General features: G+C 36.3%; 1 protein-coding gene across 2 annotated transcripts in view; it reads right to left on the reverse strand.

The window, feature by feature from the left end:
* il1rapl1a (interleukin 1 receptor accessory protein-like 1a) overlaps positions 1-25,000 on the reverse strand; it is a 155,845-nt gene that overhangs the window by 59,388 nt on the left and 71,457 nt on the right. For both annotated transcript variants that reach the window (XM_056465742.1, XM_056465741.1), the window contains exons 3-5: positions 22,779-23,064; positions 15,230-15,416; positions 11,261-11,414 (exon numbers count right to left, since the gene is read on the reverse strand). In XM_056465742.1, coding sequence (XP_056321717.1) covers positions 11,261-11,414; positions 15,230-15,416; positions 22,779-23,064 — 627 coding nt within the window. The remainder of the gene's footprint in view (positions 1-11,260; positions 11,415-15,229; positions 15,417-22,778; positions 23,065-25,000) is intronic.

The raw sequence follows: 25,000 nt of genomic DNA on the forward strand, positions 1-25,000 counted from the left end.
AACTGAAATGTTTTCGAAAGCAATCCAGAAAAAGAAAATCCCTCGTAGCAGCCTGATTTTTTACCACATTTTTAGATTTTACCACATTCTCACCCTGTTATTTACTTGTTTATTTTATTTTTTGACTTAAGTTTTTGTCCTACCTGCTTTCTGGAACCACTTTTAGCCAGATTTGAACCCCGTCAGTCAACTCTGCTCTGCGTCTTAAGTCCACCGATGTACGTGGCGAGCCACTGGACAAACTGGTAACAGTGGGAAAATCATCCATACGGAGGTAAGCGGTCAGCTGGTAAGTACGAAAAGTAACGCCCCAATAGCATTAATTTTAAAGACAAAATGCAGCTATACGTACTTCTGGCTACATAATTCGCAATCTCTTGAAATGTATATAGGGCTACGCTTTCAGAATGAGTTTATGTTGCAACCAGATGTTACAAGAAATGAGTTACTAAAAATATTCTGTTTAGAAATGTGTTGAAAAAAATCTCTCTGTTAAACAGCACTTAGAAAAAAAAATGTAAAAGAATTCAAATTTAACTGGAGGGCTAATAATTCTGACTGCCTATAATCATCAGCCAATCAGAATCAATCAATAAAGGCACATCGTAGAGTTCATTCATTCATTCATTTATTCATTTTCTTTTTCCACTTAGCCCCATTATTAATCAGGGGTCACCACAGCAAAATGAACTGCCAACTTATCCTGCATATGTTTTACACAGCAGATGCCCTTCCAGCTGCAGCCTATTACTGGAAAACACCCATACACACTTGTTCACACACATACACTACGGACAATTTAGATTACCCAATTCACCTATACCACATGTCTTTGGACTTGTGGGGGAAACCGGAGCACCCAAAGGAAACCCATGCGAACACGGGGAGAACATGAAAACTCCATACAGAAATGCCAACTGACCCAACCGAGGCTCGAATCAATGACCTTCTTGCTGTGAGGCGACAGTGCTACCGATTGCACCACTGAGCCACCTCGTACAATTCATTTACAGTTGTTTTTTACTACTAATGGTTATTATTATTCATTCATTCATTCATTTCTTTTCGGCTTAGTCCCTTTATTAATCTGGAGTCACCACAGCGGAATGAACCGCCAAATTATCCAGGATGTTTTACACACCGGATGCCCTTCCAGCTGCAACCCATCACTGGGAAGTTATTATTATTTTTAATTATAGTCACCTTCTTGTATTATGATCAGCCAACAAATTTCCTGGAAACACTAAAGATGCCATCATAATCACAGATACAGAGATAAGTGCTTACTAAAACTGTCTCATTCATAAATTAACAATTTCAAGTCATTTCAGTTCATTTTGATCTGAACCTGACAAAGACTGATGTGGTCTGAGTGGCTGATTTATTCACTTCATAATTAGTCCGTCCATTTCCTTCAATTTGACGCATTCATGAGGATTTGTGGAGCACTTGCCATAAAATACACACCAGTTTATTTATTTATTTGTTTGCCTCCTCTGAGAAAACACCCCTGATTCAGATATATCACCCAGACAGTTTTTTTCCCCTTTTAAATCGTTCTCTGTCATAGTTCATATTGCGTAACTCTTTGTATCCAGTGTGCAATGCAGGATAAATAATTCACACGCCCCTCTGACTGCTGAAACACTCTTTTTCCATTACAGATAAACCCAAAACAAGGGAAGACTAATCAAAAACATGCATCTTAAACGCTCCGAGGAGCCCGTACACAGGTGTAACGCACAGCTAATGTTAAGACTTAGCTGCAGCTTAAACTACAAGATAAACTCTGTATGATCTTTAGCCCGCTAAAGTGTCCTAGCATTAGCCAGAGAGCACGGTTCACCGGAGAAACTAGGGCAGATTTGATGCTTGGGAGGACACGAGAATGTATTCACTGCGATCACTGCAGCACACTGCGCTGGATACGATTCACTTTTGTAAAGCATTCAGAATATCTGACTCTATTTTCAGTGATGACAGAGATTTCCATGCTGCACATTATTCCTGTTCAGATGTCCTTGAGAAATAAACTGCGAGATAAAAGGAAGCTCTGAGGGGAAGAACTACTGGAGTGGAATGTAAAAAAGGTGGAGTGTGTGTTGGTGCCATGTGTGTGTGTGTTTGCGCATGTGTGTGCAGGGCCGTGGATAATGGGGTGAAAGGTGGGAATGATTCTGGGAGGACTAGAAGTTCAGAGGGGGGCCTGGAACAATTTAGACAGGATTGAGGTAGCATCTCATATAATTAGCTCGATGTAGTTTAATTTAAAATATGTCATAAAAATAATTAATGCACAAATCAAGCCTTGTCTCATTACAGTCATTTTAATCTGTCGTTCATGTCAACTGATATATGAGAAATATTACTTTTTGTAATAAATATATTAATATTATTAATGTATGTATTAAAAACTGTATTGTACAAAGTGTGAAATCCATTATAAATCATGCGTAAAATCCATTACTAGGTGACATCAGATATGTTATATAAACATAGAACATTTTATATATATATATATACATATATATATATATACACACACACACACACACACACACACATACACTCACCGGCCACTTTATTAGGTACACCTTACTAGTACAGAGTTGAACTCACTTTTGCCTTCAGAACTGCCTTAATCCTTCATGGCATCTATTCAACAAGGTACTGGAAATATTCATCAGAGATTTTGGTCCATATTGACATGATAGCATTACTGACTTGCTGCAGATTTGTTGGCCGCACATCTATAATGCGAATCTCCTGTTCCACCAAATCCAAAGGTGCTCTATTGGATAAGGATCTGGTGACTGTGGAGGCCATTCGAGTACAGTGAACTCATTGTCATGTCAAGAAACAAGTCTGAGATGATTTGCACTTCATGATGTGGCCTGTTGTCTTACTAGAAGTAGCCATCAGAGGATGGGTACACTGTGGTCATAAAGGGATGGACATGGCCAGCAACAATACGCAGGTAGGCTGTGTTGATGACAGAATTGGGACTAATGGGCCCAAAGTGTGCCAAGAAAATATCTCCCACACCATTACACCACCACCACCACCACCATGCTGAACTGTTGGTACAAGGTAGGATGGATCCATGCTTTAATGTTTGTGACGCCAAATTCTAACCCTACCATCAGAATGTTGCAGCAGAAATTGAGACACATCAGACCAGGCAACGTTTTTGCAATCTTCTATTGTCCAATTTTGGTGAGCCTGTGTGAATTGTAGCCTCAGTTTTTTGTTCTTAGCTGACAGGAGAGGTACCCAGTGTGGTCTTCTGCTGCTGTAGCCCATCCGCCTCAAGGTTGGATGTGTTGTGCATTCAGAGATGCTCTTCTGCATACCTCAGTTGTAAGGATTGGTTATTTGCCATTCTATCAGCTGGAACAGATTCTCTGTAAACCCTAGAGATGGTTGTGCATGAATATCCCAGTAGATCAGCAGTTTCTGAAATACTCAGACCAGCCCGTCCTGCACCAACAACCATGCCACATTCAAAGTCACTTTAATCGCATTTCTTCCCCATTCTGATGCTCGGTTTAAACTGCAGCAGATCGTCTCGACCATGTCTACATGCCTAAATGCATTGAGTTGCTGCCATGTGATTGGTTGATTAGACATTTGTATTAACGTGCAGTTGGACAGGTGTACCTAATAAAGTGGCTGGTGTGTGAATATGTGTAAATTATATTTGAGCATTTAAATTTGTGGTTCTGCATGCTAAATTAAAAATATGCATCGACTGATCCCCTGCAAGGATGTCTAAAATTTCAAGCAAATGATCTCTGTAAAAAAAAAATCAGAATAAAAGTGGAAAAACCACAGCTGTAAACAGAAAAGTCCTGAAAATGACAGAAAATAAGCATGCGTGTGTGTGTGTGCGTGTGTGTGTGTGTGTGTGTTATTGGACGACTAAGACAGAGTTAAGTTGTCGCACTCTCACTTAGCGGCATCTGTAATTAATCCTTAATTAAATATGATTACATAACTCTCTGCTGATTACGGGCACATGTGCACACACACACACCAACCCCTCACACACACACACTTATCTTGTCCTGATTAGTCTTGACAGATGCAAGGTGTTGGGAGCATGTGTAAAGAACGTGCCATTGCAGCCCTGCCGCACTACAGGGGATTTGAAGACAACAGGGGCTCCAATCAACGTGAAGATCACTGGATAAACAAACAAAACCCACTCACAACCCGTGTATCATCATCATGTAACCACTAAATACCCACCCCTGCCACTTAGCCGTGCTTCCCTAGTGGTCGACTGTGCCCACAAACCCTTCTGTCGTCTATGGGTGACTGGACCGAATGGAGCGGCTGTCCTCGCCTGACCGTTTCCATGGCAATTGGGTAGGAAGGGCACAGGTTGGTTGAGGTGGGAGAGGTAAAGAGAGGTTGGCATTGTCCCTAGAACACTCCTCGCGGGCACACATGCGCTTTTACACTGCTCCAAACCTGCCGTTGGCATGGACACCACGCAAGTGTCCATGGAAACCACATTGTCTGTACTAAAATAGCAATAGGAAACGCAAGCTACTTTTGGAAACTGTTTTCCAGCAAGCGCTACTTCAAGCAGATCACACTAACACACAGCTCTGCGTCTGGAAGCTGGACGCCTCATCTCTAATTCTTTTTCCTGGGCAGAAATCAAAAAACATGGCAAATGAGAGTCCTTTTTTTGTCCAAATGAATCGATATAAGAGGTAAGTAACTCAAAATGGGTCATGAACCGCATTTTTTTGTTTATTTTGTAGTGTTTTCTTAACTTTTAATATTATAAAGACATAAAAAACATAATAAATTAGAAGTCATTAGACTGTTTCTGTCCTTTTTAAGACCCTCATCAGAAAACACTGTTTGAATAGACGTGCTGAGTTTTGTTATTGAAATGTAAATGTACACATTTTTAAAACTACTTAGCAAATTACAATTGTAATTGTTACTTTACACCACTGATGTTTTTTCCACAACTTGGCACTGGACAGTGTCTTTTGTCTTGTGAGCACCTGTATGGTTTGATTTCTATGTAGATCTGTGTTTGTCTTTCTTGTTATTTACCTTATTGTAGAGTATGCATGAATCAGTGAGTGGAGCTAAAGCAGAAGCTCATCTTCTTTAGTGCATATTGACTTTAATATAAGCTGTTTTTTATTTTAAGTTATAAAACGTACATAATACTTTCGTAGCATATCTACCTAATAAATGTCAAAAGATCAAGCCAATGAAAATTTCTTAGTTCATGACCCCATTAAGTAAGTCTCAATTTTAATCACATTACTATCTCAGTTTGCTCTATTTTAATCACATTACTGTCAAAGAAACAAAAAAATCATCAAAATATTGAAGATTTGCAACATCTTTCCTAGTGGAAACTGCTGAAGTTTCAAGGATATTGCAGTTATTTAAAAATATTCATTTTTATTGAGACAAGATACCAACTTTAATATGTAAAAACAGCATTTTACATGGCCTGTGGTTACCAAGGCTTGCTCAAAGCAAAGGCCCACAGTAAAATAAAATAATAATGAATAACCAGAATAATGAATAATTCAATTCCGTGGCAGTTTTAATAAGCTGACGGGTGCTAGAAAATAAAATGTGCTGGGAACTTAAAGCCCGACAGTCTAAAGTTACTGTTATTTTAGCTAAATTAATAATAGGTTACAGTGTCCTTGTTACAGTGTAATTGAACATTTAATTACTGAATAAAATTAATTACACACATGTACCTCCTTTAGCTTTAGGGTTTGTTATAGAATATGATTATACATAATTTGCTATCGTTTTTAGTCTTGGAGACAGTTCATGTAAACAAAGTAAACAAACACACTACAATAAAAAAGTACATACAAATTGATCTTTCGGAAAAGAGTTCTGGTTCATAAGTCCGATTGGCCAGTATGACCACTGGATTCACCCTGTTTAAAATTAAAACATGCAGTCTAATTATAAAGTGCCTGTTTGAAAATATGCTGTGCCAAAAGTAGCTGTCCCCTAATTATATTTTCCTCCAAGAACAGCTTTACCTTTTCGACTTCTTCTGGAATCTACTGCTGGTTCTGATGCATTTGAGATTTTATTTGTTTACGGTATATCTAACAGGAAATATTCGGTCTCATTAGTTTTGTATTTGTTGAAGAGTACATAGATTTGAATGACTTTAACTGTCAACAACAGATGCAACCAACAAATGTACTACTGCTTAATTGTCACCCTCAGATTTTTTATCTATGATGTAATTAATGAGTTCCTCATGCAAAATAATGCTTTAGTTATGTGATGTCAATTTTTTAGCACTTGCGGCACTGAAATATTGTACAAATGCAATACTACACTCTTAGGCATGCAAATGGCTCTATTGTATATCAGCACGGCTATGAGTGTGATATGGCTCATACTGTATATTAACAAACCAGTACTTTTTGATTGAAACATGCATACATTTAACCTCACAAATCACTGATTTCATAGACATGATTCACCACATTATTTGATAGCCCTGATGTAACAGAGGCCAGCTAGTGAAGTGCTGTGCAGGTAAACCTCACTCCTTTGACCTCTAAAAGGTGCGACAGGCCATGATCTTTAGCCTCCTTGTTAGAGCAACCGTCTCCCATGCGGAAGGTCACCGGTTGGATCTCAGGTCAGAGTAAGTTGTGTGGTAAAGGACAGACGGAGTTACATTGGTGCCGTGACCCGGATGAGAGTGAGGTTTAGGGGGGTGAGTGTAACGGAGGCTAGCTAGTGAAATGCTGTGCAGGTAAACCTCACTCCTCAGACCTGTAAAAGGTGTGACAGACACTAGAGGCCATGGTCTTTAGCCTCCTTGTTAGAGCAACCGACTCCCATGCGAAAGGTCACCTGTTCGATCCCAGCTTGGAGCGGGTTGGGTGGTGTAGGACTGGCGGATTTACATTGGTGCCGTGACCCGAATGAGAGTGAGGTTAAAGGGTGTGAGTGTAATAGAGGCCAGCTAGTGAAGTGCTGTGCAGGTAAACCTCACTCCTCTGACCTCTAAAAGGTGCTCTAGTGACAGACGCTATAGGCCATGGTCTTTAGCCTCCGTAGTAGAGCAACCGACTCCTATGTGGAAGGTCGCTGGTTGGATCCCAGCTTGGATCGGGTTGGGTGCTATAGGACCGGGGGGGGTTACATCTATATAAAGAAGTGATTTAAAAAAACATGATTTGTCCCATTAAGTGTTCCTTATTGTAAAAAAATCTGATGCTTGTATTCATTACTGAGCACCTCAAGCATTTCTAATGACTTTATATTCTCTGCTGCCATTTATCTAAAAAAAAAAAAACATATTCAGCTGTTTTTCTTTTTTTTCTCTGTGTCTTTGTAACAATATATCGTTTTCCCCCTCTACAGGCAAAGCATGATGAATCACTGGGTGAGAAAGAGGGCAGACGACCAGCCAGGTCAACACGCAGGACATCGCAGAGCATCCTGTAGATTTATATCAGGGCACACTACAACACAGAAAGGCAACTTACTCACTGTTAAAAACCAGCTTGAGCTACTTTGCTCCATTACTACAATAATCTGCTTCTGTAACTGATAATTCACACTCAACCACACACATACAAGCTCTCGCAAGAAGTCGTTTTTCCTTTGTTTGCGCCTGCATTTGCTTGTGTGTGAGTGTGCAACGTGCATGATTAACTGTTTAAACACACATTTCTGGCCCTCTGCCTCGAGAGATGATGTACAATAGCACTGATTCACATCGTCGCCTGTGTATTTTTGTAGGTCAGTTTCACGCTTCAAAATTTCAGACATGCACGCATACACACACATACACACGCGCGCGCAAAAATGCAGCGCTCAAATCTTTGTTGTCGAAAAGCATGTCCGCAGTAATAGACTGTCTGTAAGCACTCAAAAACAAGAAAATGATTCCGTGTTCTTCCGCTAAGTTCCTCCCTGAGGCGCACAGGCAGCTCCACCAGATAACCCGCCGCAGAGATGTACCATCCAGGCCAGTTTCTGTAGCAATTATAGAGACGTACTGCTGTAACCAGCTGCAAACAAATTGAGCTATAGTGGTATGATTTTGCTGTAACTGCTATATGACTCCTAACATCAAAACTCTGTCTCCGTGACGAGGGTTAAATCGAGCCGCGGACTAAATTTTACTGTTAATGGTGCTTTTTTCCACTGAGAATCATTTTGCCGTCCTGGACTATAAGTTCCATCCAGGAAATCGTCCCTGAGAGTCTAATGCCGTCCTAAAATAGGCTTTAAATGAGTACGGCAAGAAAGCGTCGAGTGTTTTAATAGGTTTCAACTGAACGAGGGCTTGGGAAGCAGAAGAGAGAATAATGTCTGACCTCTTTTCACCTGTTCGTGCCGTTTTATTGACCCGCTCCAGTGGCAGAAAGGAGCCAATTCGCCAGGGGCCAATGAGAATCTGTTTAATCGTAGACAGAGATGTTTAAACGTAAAAATATAGAGCAAAATGACCTTTCTATTGCCGGCTTAGTGTTGTGTCTGTATAAATGTCATTCTCTATCTCTCTCTCTCTATCTGTGTTATTGTGTGTGCGGAGTAGTAATAGAGGTCAAATGTGTGTAGCGGATTTAAAGCACATGCTCACGACACATTTGAGCAGTTGCGCTCACAGGAACGCAAGTCTGGCCTTGTGTCATAATTCAGTCTCATTCCTCATCATTGTCTCTCTCCATCATCCTAAAGGCCACACGTTAATAAAAAAGGCTGCTGTCATTAACCACTGCAGCAATGCATTTACTATTAGACGGACTGCACTGCACACAGTATTTAGAGCTGCAGTTTGTAAATTCTGTAGGTGTAAAAATTTAATTTATTTAGAAGAATCTATACTGCAAAAGTGCTGCAGAAAAAAACCTGTTCATTTTTAAATTGTAAGTGACTTTACTATGTACAGTCGGGCTGCACGATATTGGAAAAATCTAACATTGCGATATTTTTTATTCTGTGATATATATTGCGATATGAATACAATTTCACTAGATGACTTGAATAACTATTTAGAAAGAATTCTTCAAAAAGGGAAGATAAGGGAGTAATGCTAGTCGGGCTATTTATAGTGAGTTTGGAATAATCTAAATGGCTTACTAATGATTGCAGATGAGAGACCAGCCGCGATCAATCCTATCACATGCTCCTCTCGAGATTAGTTTGTGAAACTTCATTGTTTTGTGTTTCCCCGAAAATATGAACCAGCAAATTTCCAACATTTATAATCAAAAAGGGTTTTTGAGCGACAAACTGAAATGATTCCTGAAGGGTCACATGACAGTGCAGACTGATACAACTGCTGCTGAAATCCAGCTTTGTAAATTACATTTTAAAATATTCTGACATTTTTACTGTAATTTTAATGAAAAATTGCAGCATATACTAATAACTGGCAAGTTTAAGAGACTTCCTTCAAAAACATTAATACAATATTTTGTTTCCAAACCTTGGACAGGTACTATATATTTTATAGTTACTGTACAGCATATCAGGTCTCTTCAAATCAAATTTAAGACATTTTAAGACCCTTTTAAGATCATTATGAATAAAATTTTAGACTTATACAGGGCTAAACACTAAGGATTTTTTCTAATGGCCCGGTTACTTCCGTAAATAGTTTTTGTATTAATGAAAGATCATGTAAAGGGATGTGTTGCTTTAATTTTCTTTCCCTGATTAGGGAATTTAATTTGGAGAATTTGCTGTAAAAATGTCTAACAGCTGTTGTGAACTGTATCTCTTTGCAATAAAAAAGTTAAATATAAAATAAAGTTTAGAGATGGATTATAGGTGATTGGGTGTTGGCCAGATTGGGTAGCTTTACTTGGACATAGGGAAATTACGACCTGTTTAAAATGATTAAAGATTTACAATACAATATTTCAGTGAATATAAGACTTTTTAAGGCCTAACATTTAGAAATGTGAAATTTTTTTAATTTAAGATATTTTAAGACTTTTTAAGACCCAACAGACACCCTGTATATAATAATGAGTGCACATTTTATGGATTTCTGATAAACACAGCCGTAAATGTAACAGGGTGTGTGTTAGGAAACATATTTTTGTCTCTTTCTTTTTATTAAACAATTATATTTGTATTGCTTCAAGGTGATATTAACAGAACGTCTTCTCGAGTGTGATATGTTTTGCATACTAATGAGGCAGTTTTGCAGAAGATGAAGATGAAGCTTGTCTAAAATTAACTTGAGCTTTGCAGCAAAACTTCCTGTGAGCACAGAATTTGCAAGTTTGTGCTTTTTAATGTTATGCAGTGACTTCATAAAAAAAGAGGACGTATGTATGGGTGCGGCCAATGGAGGACTAGAGAATGGTTAACAAGTGACGAATTCCACTCCACCTGTTAATATCAGATGCTTATTTAAGTTGAAGTCAGGAAATGAAAACTGTGCACACCCCTGAATGTAACTCCTGCATTGCATTGAGGACATCAGAATTCTGTAAATCGAATTATTCATTTGTATACGGTAAATTACTCATATGTTAAACCTTAAAGAAAAACCTCTCCAGACCTGTTTTATTGAACACGCATGGAATTGACTGAATATTCCAACATATGTACAATGTCATCCATATTGTGAAACGAGGTTCATGTTGAAGTTTAATACTTTTTGGTTTTCTTGTTTTTTTTGCTTTGCTTTTTAACATAAAAGAATGCTAAATGACTAAATGTACATGTAAATAATAATGTAAATAATGTATAGCTGACAATAACCAAACAAAAACCTTTTTGTCCTTATCCTGTGTTCAATGTTGCAGAAATACATATCACGTTTCAATAATAGTAGATGAAATGAATATAAAAGAAAAAGTTAAGGCACTCTCACATTTCAAATAATACAATTTTTTTTCATCTCTGGAACACACAAAAAAACAAATAAATGAGGAAGATGACTGAATATCAAGCACACAAAGTAGTCCATATGACTCACGCGCAGATTCTGAGTCTTCTGAAATCATATGATAGCTTTCAGTGATGAACAGACTGAAAAGCTGTTATTCAATGAAAAACTTGTGCATTAATGATACACTCTGAAAAGTCGTTGCTAACAGCACGGCACAGAAAGTGCACCTGAAGCAAATAATAAGCCAAATGAAAAATAACACCTCGCTCTCTCCACAAAAACGGCTGACCGACCCCTTTTTTCCAGCTACACAATCACAGCAGTGTCTCACATACAGATTCAGGCTGAAGAGGAGTCACGCGGTACTACCTGTCACGCTCAGATAGGTCGTCCTCCGCACCAGGAAGCCTCCGAAAAGCAGCTCACAGGTGTAGTTGCCGATGTCGTCCTCCCTCACGTCCTGAATGGCGAGCAGGTCTGCAGTCTGGAGCACGCTGCTTCTCCACTGCTGCACATTACACTCCTGCACACAGAAAAAAAAACAATGTATAGGGAAATAAAGGACAACACTGCTAAATACAAACAGACCATTTGTATACAGGCATGATGGATAAACTCTGAAGGGAATTCAATAAATAGAATAAACTACACTTTGATGTCAGCATGCAAATCAAGTAAATATGGAAAGCTGCTTTTGCCACTGGAAAAAAGGTAGGTACTTACTGTTTATCTCACAGTTCTGATGATTTTTCTCACAATGAGGTTTCTATAGGATGCTTCTTAATATTTTGAGAGTGCATTTCAAAATTTAGAGTTATAAATAGGGTACAAATTATAAATTGACAATAGGGGGGTGGGGTGGGGGTGGGTTCAATGTTTTTGGTAATGTTAGTTTGTGTTATACATGCTTCAGTGAATCAAATGTATGTATTTATTTAAATTGCATCTAATTTATTAATAAAACGTATTTAAGTTTTCAGTGTTTTGTGGGTTATTTAGTGTATTCTAGCCTCAGTATCCTCTGATTAACAATGTTAGAAGTTACTGTGGGTCAAACTATGCGGCTATTTTTACTTTACTTTTAGGGTATATGTACAAATAAACACCTATATAACAAGAAAAGTGTCTTGTGAACACTTACAATGTCTATTGGAGCTCTAGATCTGCATGTCAATTTCAGACTGATGAATGAATTTTTTCTTGCATAGATTGATTGCAGTGATTTATGCATTCACAATGGTAAAATCCGTTATAGGGGTGCTCATATGTGTATTTTAATGATATTTTATTTGAATTATTTATATTATTATTTAAGATTCAGATCAGAGCAATTATTTCTCACTATTTAGAGGACTGACCCCCCATACATGTTGTTTTGACTTCCTTCAGGGGGGATCAAACATTAATTAGGGGGGTCAATCCCCCCCAAACCCACCTGTAATTCGCACCCTGGTTATAAACCACAAGTGTGAGTTAATTCTAAGAAAAAGAGGTAACACTTTATAATAACTACACACTATGAATCATTTACTAAGCATTAGCATCTAGTGAATTCATTATTTGTTAAGCATTAACTCTACATTAATAAACGTTAGTAAGCAGTTTATAACTGCAGCTACAAATGCTGAATTCTTGACTTATAGGCACCTATATAATGTGCCTAATAATTGTATTTCCATACTTAGTTAATGATTTATTTTTCATTACTAAATTAGGTATTGCATTATTTACAAACCAGTTGTATTTAAGAGTAGTTGAGGGTTTTAAGGATAATTCAGAATGTGTAAGTAAATGATTAATAAACTATTGAAATCAACATTTACATATCTTATTATTCAGGCATATGCTAATAGTTAACTAATATGTTAATAAATGCTTTATTAACTCAACTTCATGCAATTTTGTGACCTAATCTGAAGTGAGGACTATTTATGCTTTATAAATGCCTTATAAATGACAATTAAAGGCTCAGAATCAAATGAACAATAATCTTTGCAATCTTTAAAAAAAAAATAAAATTACTGTAAAGTTTAAAGATTGCCAAATAACAGAAGTGTCAAAATACGACATAAAATTGGATAAAACAACAACAATATAATAATTTAACAATATAATAAGATGCAATGTTTAAACTCTACAGTTATTTTATTTCAGATAAGGTTGCAAAGATTATTTTTCATTTAAAGTACAGATTTATTTGTGTATCTTTAAATGAAAAGGATTGAATAATGTCATTTTTCCTGTTTAGAATTTAACTGAGCCTTTATATGCCATTTATAAGGGATTTATAAAGCATAAATAGTCCTCACTTTAGATTAGGTCACAAAACTAGATGAAGTTGAGTAAATAAAGTATTTATTATCTTACATAGTAACCCTTAATATATGCCTGAATAATAAGATATATAAACAGTGATTTCAATAGTTTATTAATCATTTACTAACTCATTCTGAATGTTCCTAAAAACCCTCAACTACTTTAAATACAAATGGTTTGTAAATAATGCAATACTTAATTTAGTAATGAAAAATAAATCATTAATAATGTATGAAAGTACAAGTATTAAGCACATTATAAATATGTTTGTAAGTCAAGAATACAGCATTTGTAGCTGCAGTTATAAACTGCTTACTAACGCTTATTAATGTAGAGTTAATGCTTAAGAGATAATGAATTAACTATTTGCTAATGCTTAATAAATGATTTATAGTGTGTAGTTATTATAAAGTGTTACCGAAAAAGATAATTATTTTCTTTAAGTTTTTAAGAATTGTTACCTTTTTTAAATTGATTTAATTATTATTTTTTTATCCTGTGGAAACAATAGAACTTGAAATTGCAAATTTGTGTCCTGCAGTTTGAAGCTATACACTTGTAATTGGCAAACTTTTTTATGAATTTATCTTGCAATTTTAAGTTATCTGAATAAGTTAACTACCAACTGTGACTTAAATCAGAAAGTTTTTTTCTTCTTTTCTCAGAATTTCGAATTTGTATCTTACAATATAACAACAGAGCCTACAATTGCAAGTTTGTATCCTGCAGTTTGAAGTTACAGTGCTCAGCATATATGAGTACACCCCTCACAAATGCCTTATTTAAATTAATATTTTCCATAGGATGCCATATAAATTAGTTTAGCTCCAAATCTGGAGCTTATCTAACAAAATAACTTACAATAATGGTTAAAAAATTCGCAGCCCAAATTTATATGTGAGGGAAAAATATTGAATAACATTTTCAAAAATAGCAAAAATCAAGAGAAACAAAAATATATACAATTTAGTTGAAATGTTGTAGTTTGAATTTTGTTTTGCAATATTTTGCATGAATTTAAATGTATTATCTTTCCATTTCTAAATATGTTTTGTGGCTAAAATATTATTTTAATAAATATACCTGTTTATTAAATCTGTTTTGTTCAAATGCACCAAAATATAGTACCCATATTCACTGAGGAATAGATAAAAATATTCATTTTTAAAATGGGGTGTACTCAGTTATGCTGAGCACTGTATAAACTTGTAATTGTCAATTAATTGTAACATTTCATTCAGAATTGCAAGTTTTCTTCGCACAACATCCAGTTATAAACGTACAATTGTGAATTAACAGCTGCCAATTCTACCTTTTAATCTTTTGATGCATTTTATATCTCTCTTTTCTCAGAATTATGAATTTCACATGCAAATCAAATTATTACTAATAGTTATTGCTAATTTGTATCTTACATTGAACATCTGAGTAACTACAGTAGATATGCATGAAATATACAACTTGAAATATATTAATTTACTAAAATTTCAGACTTGAGATTATGACATAAAAGGTTGCAATTATCTTTTTGATTTATAAAATTTTTATTTATTTATTTATTTGTTTTTAAATCGCCAGTTCCTGATCTGTAGGTCACTTTTGCAACACTGCGATCCAGACACCTCAATCCTCTCTTTAAAATGCAGAAAGTGCACTCAACTGTATACTAAATTGCCCATCCGCTAATTCGATCATCATTTGACGAATTACTGCTGCCATGATCGATTGAATATGTACATAAACACTCAGTTTTAAATAATTTTCTGTTTACGGCTTTCCGTGTGCAGTAAAAGCATACTGTTAGCTGCCCCAGGCAAATAGCGCTGACTTCCCTGAATAAGGCTTTAAGTATAATAACCCTAATTTACATAAAAAGGAGGTGTGTTTGCGTTGACAATGACTTACGATGACTTAATTGAAATTCTCAGGGGGGCAGACGCCAAGATGCTGGATCGCAAGTGCTTTAAGATGCCGGTTTGTGCACCGTTTACTGAATTCACCTCATAGCATCTCCCACTATACCTTGTACCACGTTATCTGTGGTTTTTCTCCAGGCTGAACGTAATCCTGGATATCGGGACAGGAGATGTCTTTACTCTTGCCCAGCTCTCCTTTCTCAGTGTAGCGCAGTTTTGAGTTGTAACATCCAGCGGTGTCATTATCAGCAACCAACAGAGTCATTGACACCTTCATACAAAAAGTGGAATTCCTGCAAAACACACACACACACAAACAGAGTAAGTCTATATAAACTATAGAGCTCACCCAGAGACATCACTGAGTGCAAATGTGCTATCATCTCACAGAGCCTATACACTAAACCAATTACACAAATATAAAACCTAATTTTATTTGTTATTTAAGCATGATAGGTGTAATTTCACCACGAAGGAGGCAAATTTCTCTGCAGTTTTCATGTGGGGCTACAAATAATTAGCACTTTACTGATGGAATATGAGAAGCAAATGAATAGAAAATGTTTCCTCAAAGGTTTTAAAGGGTCATTTCATAAATTTTTTATCACTTACATTTTCCCTGAGGTCCACTTGCAATGTTCGCTAATGCTTTTCGAAGTCAAATTTAGTATTCCACCCTCTCTATGACCCTTACAATTAAACTAGAAGATTTTCCCCTACCATGTCTCTAAGATTTCTATCAAAGATATGAAGGTATGGAAAAAGACCTTCAGAGCTGTCAGTATGTTTTATACAGTTGGCAAAATCCAAAGAAATTTCTAGGTCATATAATTAAAAAATCATGTTTTCCTTCTGTCATTTCTGACTTTACATTCATTATACATTGTAAGATTGAAGGTTGCAATTATCTTTTTTTTTTTTTTGTAAAAGTTTTTCATTATTATTATTTAATTATATATAGATTTTATCTTTTTAATATTTTAATACTTTGGTATTTTGGTATTAGGTACTTTGCTATAAGTAACTGCAGGAACACAGATTTTTTATAATCACTTTACATTTAGGTCTGCTGCAAAACAGATATTTTTTTATTAATACACCTTCCAAGATTGCCATGCTAGATGTATAGTTATAAAAGATTTAAGTTTACAGTATGTTTTCAAACAGTGGCCATGCATTAAATCAGTGTTTCTCAACCACATTCCTGAAAGACCACCACCACTGCACGTTTTGGATTTCTCCTTTGTCTGTCATGCCCATTAACGGTCTTTCATTCATTAATTTATTCATTTTCTTTTCGGCTTAGTCCCTTTATTAATCTGGGGTCGCCACAGCGGAATGAACCAGCAACCTATCCAGCATATGTTTTATGCAGCGGATGCCCTTCCAGCTGCAACCATCACTGGTAAACACCCATACACACTCATTCACACACATACGGACAATACGGGAAACCGGAGCACCCGGAGGAAACCCATGCGAACGCGGAAGAACATGCAAACTCCACACAGAAATACCAACTGACCCAGCTGGGGCTCCAACCAGCGACCTTCTTGCTGTGAGGCGAGTGTGCTACCCACTGCGTCACTGTGCTGCCCCTACAGGACTTTCAGTCTCTGCTATAAGCTGATGATCTGAATCAGGTGTGTTTGGTTAAGGAGACATGGGCTGTTTCTCAATTGCAGGAACGCACAGAACGGACTTGCGTTCTCGTGGAGAGCAGTCTGGCCACGTTACCTCAGAAGAACGAACTCAGGAGACCGCGAGAACAGAGAACGTGCCTGTGAGAAAAGAGATGCTGCGTTCTTCCTGATGGTTACATGACCTTCATGTGTTTTTAAGGGAAAATTATTTAAACATTACAGCATTCATACAACGATTTATTGTTTTTCTCCTTTTCACAATATGAACAAAGACCTTATAAATACTGTATATGTTGGACAATACAAATATTTACAAAAAAATTCAGCGAATAAACACCTTTAATGTGTTACTTTCACCATCTCATTTAGGAAACTCCAGAGACAAATAAGTAATATCTCTGAAGTTTAATAATAAATCTATATAAAATGGTGCACTTCCCACCTCTAGTTGCAATGACTTCATGGTATTCTAGAGCGAGTTCGGAGCTCAAGTCTGCATCGACGCATCCTCAATATCAAGAACACATCTGGGAACTTTCACGCGTCCACCGTTCTTGTGGTCTTGAGGTTTGGAACTGAACTTCTGCAGTTGATGATGACGTTACACGCGAACACGAGGACGCAAGAACGCTGAAGAAAGCATATTGAGAAATGGGCTGCGTCCGAAACTGCATACTTCCATGCTGTATAGTACGCTAAAAACTGTATGTGATAGAATAGAAAAAAAAACAGTATGTGAGAAGAACCCGGATGATCTACTACTTCAAAATGAATTTCTGAACTAATTCATAAATAGGAGTGAAGTAATGCAACTCACACGGGATCATGACAAAATGGCAAATGTCGAGTTCCACTAATACTACTCACATTCATACTATATAGAACGTACTTTTCTAACGGTTGAGTAGTAGATTTCAATTCAAATGCAGTACATACTGAGTAGCAATTTCGGACACAGCCATGGGCTGTATCTCAATATGCTTTCTTCAGCGTTCTTGCGTCCTCATGTAACGTCATCATCAACTGCTGAAGTTTAGTTCCAAAACTCAAGATCACAAGAACGGAAGACGCGTGAAAGTTCCTGGATGTGTTCTTGATACTGAGGATGCACCAATGCAGACTTGAGCTCAAAACTCATGCGAGAAGTCGCAGAAGTCATTGCGGCTGAATAGGGGAAGCATTTTATATAGATTTATTATTAAAGTTCAGAGATATAACTTATTTGTTTCAGGAGTTTCTCTAAATGCGACGGTGAAAGTAAACATTACCGTGAACATCTTAATAAGACTTAATAAGGCATCTTAATGCTGAAATTCATATTATAATTAGTTTTAATTGTGCAACGTATATTTGTAAGGTTTTTATGCATAGTATATATATATATATATATATATATATATATATATATATATATATATATATATATATATATATATATATATATATATATATATATATATATATATATATATATATATTTACTTACCTTTAATTGATAGGACAGTAGAGAGTGTTGATAGGAAAGCGTAGGGAGCAGAAAGAGGTTAAGGATTGGCATAGGATCATAGGATCGAACTCGGGTCGCCGTGAGCACCGAAGTACATGTGTCGACGCACTAACCACTACATTATTGGCGCCGATGCATAGTATATATTTTGAAAAGGGAGAAAACATTCATTGCATGAATGCTGTAATTTTTATATCATTATCTGTTAAAACGTGTGAAGGTCATGTGATTATCAGGAAGAATGCAGAATCTCATTTCTCACAGGACGTGTTCTGTGTTCTCGTCGTCTCCCATGTTCGTTTGTCTGAGGTAACTTCAGAAGAATGCAAGTCTGTTCTCTGTATTCTTGGAATTGAGAAACAGCCATGGAAAATGTGCAGAATTGGTGGTCCTCCAGGAACATGGTTGAGAAGCACTGCATTAAATTAAGTTTAGGAAACTTGATCTCTTATTATACAACTTTAATTTTCATTTGCATCAAATTCAAGCTAAAATACATGAGCACAAACTCATACTCAGACACACACACACCTATACACACCGCCTGTAAGTCAGGTGTATTGCATGTCAACACACACTTCTGTACATTGATGAGTGTCTCCATTAAAAGTGCATTAGTGTTTATTTTGTCCAAGGGCTCTGACTTTAATAGCTGCTGATAAGATTTGTTGAAATCTGACCTTTTCAGCTTAATGACCTCACACCTCCTACCGTGTTACCATGGTTACTGAGTGCTTGGGGGGGCAACCTGCAATGCACTTGTCTTTCGTAAAATGCATAAACAAATTTACTACAAAAAAATACCTATAAGCTCTCTTTCTCTCTGCCCTATTAACTGTATAGCGAAGCCTATTTTTACACTCTCACTATTTCCAGACACCCGCATATGTCAGCACAGTCTCATTTTTATCACCCTATAAACCCAAAAAGAATACTAAAATATCTGCTCTCTCCTGCCGGTGTGCTGCTGAAAACTATTGTTTATGGTTTAATCAGCTCAAAGGCAGTCTCGGAGGAAAGAGAGCAACTCCATTTCCTTTTTCTTAATAAACAATGCTCTGCAAGTCTAGTGTGCTGACTACATAGGCAGCCTCCTTTTTAGGCAGCATCCTAACTAAGCTGGACTCTCATAAGTGACTGATTTTACCGCTTGCAGATTAATTGGTTCCAGGGGATCAGTGTTTGGCTAGTTAATTTAGGCTGTTATCCATTGCCGGTAAAAGGCATAATCTCAACAGTATGCTGACAAAAAAGGTTGGTTCTTGCTGCGCATTTAAAACAGGCTGTGTGTGCTGACTCTATTATTTCTTTGGATAGAAACATACCAAAAAAATACAATAAATAAAAAAATAAATAAATATTTCAATTATACCGATGTGAAAAGGATGAAATTTTGAGCTAAATCAGGTCAAAGTTATTGACAAAAGCTAGCATGCAATAGATGATAACTATTTTATAAGAATATTGTTGATAACACTCTTTAAAATGACTTTTTCCAGCCGTCTTTAAAGCAGTCGATGACGTAACCGCTTGCTGCATAAATTTACATACAATAACCAGAAAGTTATCATCCGTAGTAGATTAAATATTAAAGAAAAATCACAATTTAGACACCCACAAATTCAAAATGCCAGTGATTTGCATGATTGTTATTAAGCAGCAGTATATTCAAATCTGTGTTTGACCCAGGGAGAGCAGTTGTCATGTATAGTTATGAAACATCTTTAATCTTTCCAAACTGCACAGTATCAGTATTGCTGTATTATAATCATTTAGATTATCACAGAAGTACTGGGACAACTGTTCACAGGATTTGATATGTATTTAAACACTGCTGTCTACCATAGAAATCAAATTAATCTAAATCATCTTTTTAATGTAACTTAACTTTAAATGGACGTTGTGTTATACATTGTCACACCAATATGTATTAACAATCAACTGTTACAAGATCTTTTTTTGCCATTTTGCATTTTTTTTATTGTGGGGACAGTGTATTGACAGAAAGTGAAGTGTCAGAGAAAGAGAGTGATGAACTCGAATGCCTGCAGCGCAATTGCACTATATATCGGTGGACTGTCCACTAGGCTATAGCCGCCCTGTAAAAATGTTTTTTTTGGCACTGAATCATTCATTCAAGTGATGTGTTCAAGAGTTCTGAGTCATCCAGTATTGAAACAAGGGAAACCTATATGACTGATTCATTGAATTATTCATTCAAAATTTGCTTTCAGAATATTAAGGGATATGAATTAAATAATTTAAAAATAAATGGCAGCAAATAAAATGTTGCCAGAACGCCTAGTAAAAATTACCGGTTAGTTTGTAATTAGTCTATTGAGAATCATCGGAGAACTGACTTTAATTTTAAACAAAAAAAATTATCTATTTATCTATAACCATATTTTAATCCCCCAAGAAATGTACATATAGTAAGAATTTATTTGTTTAAATGCATGGTTTACTCAAAAATTAAGTATCATGGGTGACTCGATCTTCAGTATGTGATGATTTTTTTTTTCTTTCGCTGAACTTAAAAGACAAAAATTTTGTTTATAATTTCTTCTTTTAAGAAGACAGTCAATTTTGTATGAACTATCTCTTTGAATCTTACAACTTGTCTGAAATCTTGATTATTCCAACCCAGGCTGATTAGAAATACATGCCTCAGCCTACGAAGCGTAAAATACATTATTCTGGGTAAGTGTCGTCGCACGTTTTAAATTACAGATCCTCTAGAGGGCACTGTATACATTTTTGCAAATCTTAAATATGGTAATTACGGTACTTTTTAAAATCATTTTTGATCCTTCAAGTACACGTCCATAACAAGGCAGGGCTTGTTATACAGATCATCTTGCTAACAACCTAAACCCATTTCTAAACCCAGCCAATAGTGTTTTCAAAAGCAAATGTAAAAGAAAACTGCACTGAAACCACATAACTTTACCTTGATTTTACATTACTTTTCTCTCTTTTATAAAACTGTGCTTAACCAGATTTAACCGGAGCAAACTGACCACACCAGAAATGCTATCTATATTTAGATTGAAAGGTGAGGCAAACTTATTTGATTACAAATCACAGACACTGTTAAATTGTTTTGTGGTATTTATCTGTTGTTGGACACAAATCCTCTAGAGGGCACTGTATACATTTTTGCAAATCTTAAATATGTTAATTACGGTACTTTTTAAAATCCTTTTTGATCCTTCAAGTACACGTCCATAACAAGGCAGGGCTTGTTATACAGATCATCTCACTAACAACCTAAACCCGCCCCTAAACCCAAACAATAGTGTTTTCAAAAGCAAATGTAAAAGAAAACTGAACTGAAACCACATAGTTTGACCTTGATTTTACATTACTTTTATCTCTTTTATAAAACTGTGCTTAACCAGACTTAACTGGAGCAAACTGACCACACCAGAAATGCTGTCTATATTTAGATAGAAAGGTGAGGCAAACTTATTCGATTACAAATCACAGACACTGTTAAATTGTTTTGTGGTATTTATCTGTTGTTGGGCAATGAACTGAATGGAAAAATCCTTTATCCATGCAAAATATGTCCGACGTTGTTGGCATCATACTGCCTCATAGCATTAATTCTATCTACCAAAATAATTACAATGTATTTTGAAGTATGTTTTTTGTGGTTTCACAAATATACAGGCTGAAGCATGCATTTTCAATGACTCTGTGTTGGATTATTCTCATTGCAAACTGGAATTCGTCTTCTTTCCCTAGGTTAACTTTTGATAGCACTGAAAGCATGTGTATCATTCCTTTACCTCTTTCTATTCGATCTTAGAGCACCTTTATACCTTGATTACATCTAAAATCATAACTACTGTACTGTAAAACACTGTTCTCATCCTACAGCAGCGCAGTATATTAAAAAATCACTCTTTCTGTCTGTTGTTTTTACACACACACACACACACACATACATATATATATATAAAATACGAGTGACATTCTGTGATGCAAAAGTGAATATGATGAGTAGATTATGTGCTTTGACCTCAAGTCGGTTGGAACCTGAGCAAATGAGGACCCTGGAGAGTTGCCTGACTGTTTAATATGTGTGACAGTGGCCCGCGGCATTATGGGAGAGTGCCGGAGTGTCAGTGTTTGATTGATGGATGACAGAACGTCTCACTGTCCTCTGCCGTCGCTCACTTATTTCACTTCCAGTTTTACTGTCTCTGAGAAGATTCTCAATCCACACACACGCACACATACACACACACACACACACAGAAGAAGAGCAGACACTAATACACACACGCTAATTTTCTCAGCATGACGCTTTTCTTGAAGGCTTTCAAAGACAATCAGGAAACATCAAAGCAGGAAGTTAAGCATGTTTTCGGATACTGCTAATGTCCGAAAGGCAGAGTGTGTGTATGTGTGTGTGTGTTTCTCCCTGTGGATTTGCATATCTAAGCATATGAGTGTTCACGCATACACATGTGCGCACACATCCCTCTCTTTCTCACCTCAAAACGCAGGAGTACAGACCGGCGTCCTGCAGCTCGGCAGGCCGGAACCAGATGGCATCTTCCTCTTTGCTCATGCGAGCCCCGTCAAAGGAGATGGGCTCTTCAAAGTCCCCATGTCCCAATCCTGAACTTCGGTACCACATCAAACTGAGTCCAATGCTCTGTGCCTGGGTGTAGTTGGCTCTTATATAACCGTAAAATAGAGCACACTTTATCCGCACCGGCTCTCCGTGTAACACCCGGTACTTCAGATAGTCCACGGACCAATCAGTGCAGCCGTCCACTGCAGAGAGAAAGAAAACGTTTAAGGAAAAGGTTAACAGAAGGGGAAGCACAATTTTAGATTTCTAGATAAGATAATTGTTTAGTCAAGCTCTGGATTAAGGATATTATTATGATGTATTATATATGTACTGTTATTTTGTACTGTGAATTGTGCCAGCGCATTAAAACCCACATGACTTTGTAGCAGTAGATGACAAAACTGCAGCTTAATATACAAAATAGCAATAATTACAATTATCATTCTTGATGTGAACAGACCTTCATAAGGCATACAAATAATAAAAACTGAGTTTTTTAATTACCGAGTATCTAAGTGGAAATAGGCCACACTGCTGCCAGAGGATATTTACACTAGCTTCACCCATATGTCGAGTTAAAATTGTCAAAATTACAAACCATGCTCATTTGCCATCAACATCAGGGGTGTACGGAGCGAGGAAACTTTAGAGTTTTAATCCACCTTTTTTTGTAAATCATATAGCAGATCATAAAGGAAATTATATTGATAAAAAATCTATAAAATTATTCAGATAGTGTGAATAAAATATGGGCAATTATTAAAAAAGTGTTTATGGCTAGGGTTGAGGGGAAGGTGCAGGATGGGATATTTTAATCTCACCAGGGCAGCCAACTGATAAATATTCTCATTTACACCCAAAAACGACATATTTATTGTCGTCAGATTTAACTGCCTTTAAATATTAAAGCAATAATGTAATCAAAACGGAGAGTACGTTCCTTCACAAAGATTAACCATGATTTTACTACAAAAACATATTTAAAATAATACAAATAGTAAAAAATGTATGCATTCATTCATTTTCCTTCAACTTAGTCCCTTACTGGGAAACACCCATTCACTCATTCACACATACACTACGGCCTATTTAGTTTATCCAGTTCACCTATACTGTACTGTAGCTGGGCCCACAACGAATCTGCGTGCACAGAAATCCACAGATTTCTGCAGATTTTTAGCCCATTATTGAGTTTATGCATTTACTTGTGTAAATGTGTGTTCATTTATATTCATTCAGTTTTTAAATTAATTTCACTAATATTATTGTGATGTTACAATAGTAATGTTAAAATGTTCATATGATTTATTTACAATACCATTTGTAAAGTAATATTTTTAGTGTTTTAGTAGACATATTATATGAGAGGCTTGCTTTGTTTACCAAATAAGTGGATCTAAATGAATTTGCATTAAATAAAAGTAAAAAATTTATTATTTAATACATATATTAAGTTTTAGTCATGATACTAAAATCATTCTGCATCTTTTTTTTTATTTTTTACAAAATTCTCAGCAGAAATAGCAAAAAATGTCCACAGGTTCTGTCTGGCCCTACCTATATCACATGTCTTTGGACTGTGGGCGAAACCGGAGCAACTAGAGGTATCCCACGCAAACCCGAGGAGAACATGCAAACGCCACACAGAAATGCCAACTGACCCAGCCAGGACGCGAACCAGCGACCTTCTTGCTGTAAGGTGAGAGTGCTAACCAGTGAGCCACTGTGCCACCCCATGTATGCATTGTTTTAAAAAGTAAAAACAATCAATTTGATCCTTCCACTAAATAATTTCCTGACAGTAAACAGCAATATAATGTTCCTATTGTAACATGACTCACATAATAGATCTCAAATGAAAGAATAAGAACTGTTCTAATAAAACAATACATCATCTTTCCTCACACATAGGGTCTATATATCTCTCGGCATGAGAAAACATTCATTTCTGTCCTAGTTTATTTTAAATCAAAATAGTTTGCTGCATGGTGTGAAAATCATCTAACAGAAAGCTTCATTAAAAAGTATCATTTGATTAACAAACACTACCGGTCAAAAGTTTGATGTCAGTTTCTTTTTTTTTTCATTTCAAAATGATTCTGTTTATCGATGTGGCATTTATTAAATACAAAACAC

The sequence above is a fragment of the Danio aesculapii genome, chromosome 9 (genome assembly GCF_903798145.1).
Source record: "Danio aesculapii chromosome 9, fDanAes4.1, whole genome shotgun sequence".
Classification (NCBI taxonomy): domain Eukaryota; kingdom Metazoa; phylum Chordata; class Actinopteri; order Cypriniformes; family Danionidae; genus Danio; species Danio aesculapii.